This window comes from Pteropus vampyrus, unplaced genomic scaffold (genome assembly GCF_000151845.1).
Source record: "Pteropus vampyrus isolate Shadow unplaced genomic scaffold, Pvam_2.0 Scaffold490, whole genome shotgun sequence".
Lineage (NCBI taxonomy): Eukaryota > Metazoa > Chordata > Mammalia > Chiroptera > Pteropodidae > Pteropus > Pteropus vampyrus.
The window spans coordinates 459,259-462,515 of NW_011889271.1; the positions used below are offsets into that span (position 1 = coordinate 459,259).

The window sequence follows — 3,257 nt, forward strand, 5'->3', positions numbered from 1 at the left end:
GCCAGAATAATAGCTATGGGGACAAATGTGAGAGCTGCCTCCATGGCTACTTCCTCCTGGATGGGAAGTGCACCAAGTAAGTGGAAGGGAGCCCTCGCCCTGTTCGCTGGGCGTAGCTCTGGGGGCCAGAGACCCCTCCCCAGTCCTCTGTCCTCAGCCAGGAGAGGATGAAATCCCCCGGGAGCCCCGGGGCTGGGGCAGGGGTTGGAAGGAAGGAGCTGGACTCAGATGGGAGGCCCCCGACCTCGGAGGCCCTGCTGAAATGCAGGCCACAGAGCAGCTCCCACTGGAGAGCTGTAGGAAAAGAGAGGGCCGCTGGGGGACAGGCCTCGAGACACCCTCGTCGTTCTACCCTCTTCGTTCTGATTGACAGTCCAAGCTGGGTTCTAGTCCTGACTCTGCCACTTACCACCTCTGTGGCCTTGGGCAAAGGGCCGGACCCCGTGAACCTCAGTTTTCTCTTCTGGCCTGAACTAGAGCATCCAGCCTGGGCCCCTGGAGGTCACGGGAGCACTATAACCCCCGTCTTCCTCCACTCCTCAGATGCCAGTGCAACGGCCACGCGGATACATGTAACGAGCAGGATGGGACCGGCTGCCCGTGTCAGAACAACACGGAGACGGGCACCTGCCAGGGCAGCTCCCCCAGTGACCGCCGAGACTGCTACAAGTACCAGGTGCGGCCGGAGAAGCGAGTTACGGGCCAAGGGCCCCACACGCCCAAGGGGTCAGAGCTGCGAGGGGGCAGCCCAGCCCAGGCAGGACCGACAGTGTGGTTCCGATGTCTGTGGTCATGGGATCAGGTCAGCTCGATCGACTGTTCCTGAGCCCCAGTTGGTGTCAGGCCCCAGGCAGTGATGCTGAGGACCTAGAAATCAGCCTGTCGGGGGGCTCTCAGGCTGCTGAGGAGACAGACTCCATCATAGGTAGTTACAACTTTTGAGAGAACCCATCTCATAGTAGTTTAAGCAAAAAAAAAAAAAAAAAAAAAAAAAAAAAATATATATATATATATATGTTCGGGGCTCCCTTCAGGAATGGCTTGATCCAGGTGCTCACACAGTGCCATCAGGAGGCTCTCTTACCCTGTATCTTTTTTTTTTTTTAATGCCTACAGCACCTGGTCTTCCTAGGTGGTCTCACTATCCGAGTATGAACCAGGCCCGACCCCGCTTAGCTTCCGAGATCAGACGAGATCGGGCACGTTCAGGGTGGCGTGGCCGTAGACTCTTAGCCTGTATCATGAGTCTGTTTTTCTCTGTCTTGATTTTACACTCAGGTTTTCCTCCCCTCGCCTGATGACTTGGGGCTAATAGTGGATCTCATGTTGTTGCTAATACCCAGATCAAAGTTCCCCTTGAGTCCATTCCCCTTTTCTTAAGCTGAGAGGCTCCTGGAGTCCCTCACTAGCCACCTGGTTGGCTGCCATGTTGCAGGCTTGCCTCCCACAGAAGGGATATTTCATACTCTCTCCTAGGAGTGTAGCTTCCACCACCCCACCTACCCACCCTCTCTCTCTCTAGCTCCAGAGGGAAAAGAAAGTCCCTTGCTTACCTCAGTCTCCCCCATGCATCTACAGAAAAAGACGCATCTCCACCCACAATGATGGCAGGGCTTCACAAGCCTTCCTGACTCCTGAAATTTCCTTCCGGGACCAGAATTTTTGTTTTCTTGATATGTCATCAAAAGGCCCATTGGCCTTTGCCAAAACAGGCAGCCCCAGACATTAATGCAGCCCTTCTTCTCCAGCAGCTCTGTAGGCAGCTGAGGCAGCGGTTTCTTTACGTCCTAATGATGACAGCAGCAGTAGGTAGTGTGTGGGGAGCGTCTGCCGCCGTGCTGGTGATGTGCAGACAGTGGGGACAGCACAGGCGTGGGGGTCTTGTCAGGACTGTGCCAGGGTCTCGGAGAGGTGTGGACATAAGAGGAGAACAAGGCCCAGAGATGTTCTGTGTCCTGTCCCAGCTCAGACAGCTGGTTGGAGCCTAGACTGACCCTGGTCTGATCCCCGAGCTGAGCCAGTCCCATGGGACTAAAATAGCTGTGATCCAGCCACTCGTTCATTCAACACGTATTTACTGAGAACCAACTATATGACAGGCACTGTATGAGGCACTGGGACACAGTAGGGAACAAAGCCGGCAAAATGTCCTGTCCTCAGGGACCTTAGATTCTCATGGAAGAGTACAGCGACAAATGGATGAGTGAGTCAGATACACAGTGTGGTGGTGATGAGTGTAAGGAGGAAAATTAAGCAGAAGAGAAGGCTGGGGAGTGTTGTGGGGTGGAAATGGTGGGTACTGTGGCCAAGGAAGGCCTCAGTGAGAAGGTGCCGCTCAAGTAGAAACCTGATGGAAGTGAGGATGCCACATAAGGAGACATCTGGGTGGGGGGCAGGGGCGGGTGGACCAGGTGGTCCAGGCAGAGGCCAGCCAGTGCAGAGGCCCTGAAGCAGGCTGTACCTAACAGTCCAGAAACAGCAACCTGGCCCACACTGTGCTGTGCCTGTGGCTTCAAGGCCCCGTGAGCCGACTGTGTTTAATCTGCGTACAGAGGAAGAATCTTAAGTTCAGCAAGGTTCAGTCATCAGTCCGAGGCCACACAGCTAGTAAAGAGGTAGAGCCAAGAGTCAGCAGATTCTTCGCTGCTGTGCCTGAGCTCCAGAGGCCTTGGCATCAGGGTGCTGTGGTCACTGGGGTGATACCAGGGCCAGCAGTGTTAGAGCGTAGGGTCCTGGCAGCATCCACACCGTGTCAGGGAGGTCACAAGGAAGCTGCTTGGTCATTGGGGGAACTGGCTACTTAATAAGTACAGAATGTCGGTCCCGCCTGAAACAGGGCGGGGCACCGAGCTCAGCCCTGACAGCTGCCTCCCCGCTCACTGCCCGCAGTGCGCCAAGTGCCGGGAGTCCTTCCACGGGAGCCCGCTAGGCGGCCAGCAGTGCTACCGCCTCATCTCTGTGGAGCAGGAGTGCTGCCTGGACCCGACGTCCCAGACCAACTGCTTCCACGAGCCCAAGCGCAAGGCCCTGGGCCCTGGCCGCACCGTCCTCTTCGGCGTGCAGCCCAAATTCACCAACGTGGACATCCGCTTGACGTTGGATGTGACCTTTGGTGCCGTGGACCTCTACGTCTCCACCTCCTACGACACCTTTGTGGTCCGCGTGGCCCCCGACACGGGCATCCACACAGTGCATATCCAGCCACCCCCGCCCCCACCGCCACCTCCACCCCCTGCGGATGGCGGGCCCCGGGGAGC

General features: G+C 56.7%; 1 protein-coding gene and 1 pseudogene across 1 annotated transcript in view; one reads left to right on the forward strand and one right to left on the reverse strand.

Annotated features, from left to right (window-relative positions):
* Positions 1-3,257, forward strand: part of MEGF8 (multiple EGF like domains 8) — a 43,040-nt gene that overhangs the window by 36,136 nt on the left and 3,647 nt on the right. The window contains exons 37-38 of the mRNA XM_023524733.1: positions 1-76; positions 544-676. Coding sequence (XP_023380501.1) covers positions 1-76; positions 544-676 — 209 coding nt within the window. The remainder of the gene's footprint in view (positions 77-543; positions 677-3,257) is intronic.
* Positions 1,108-1,227, reverse strand: LOC111732790 (annotated as a pseudogene).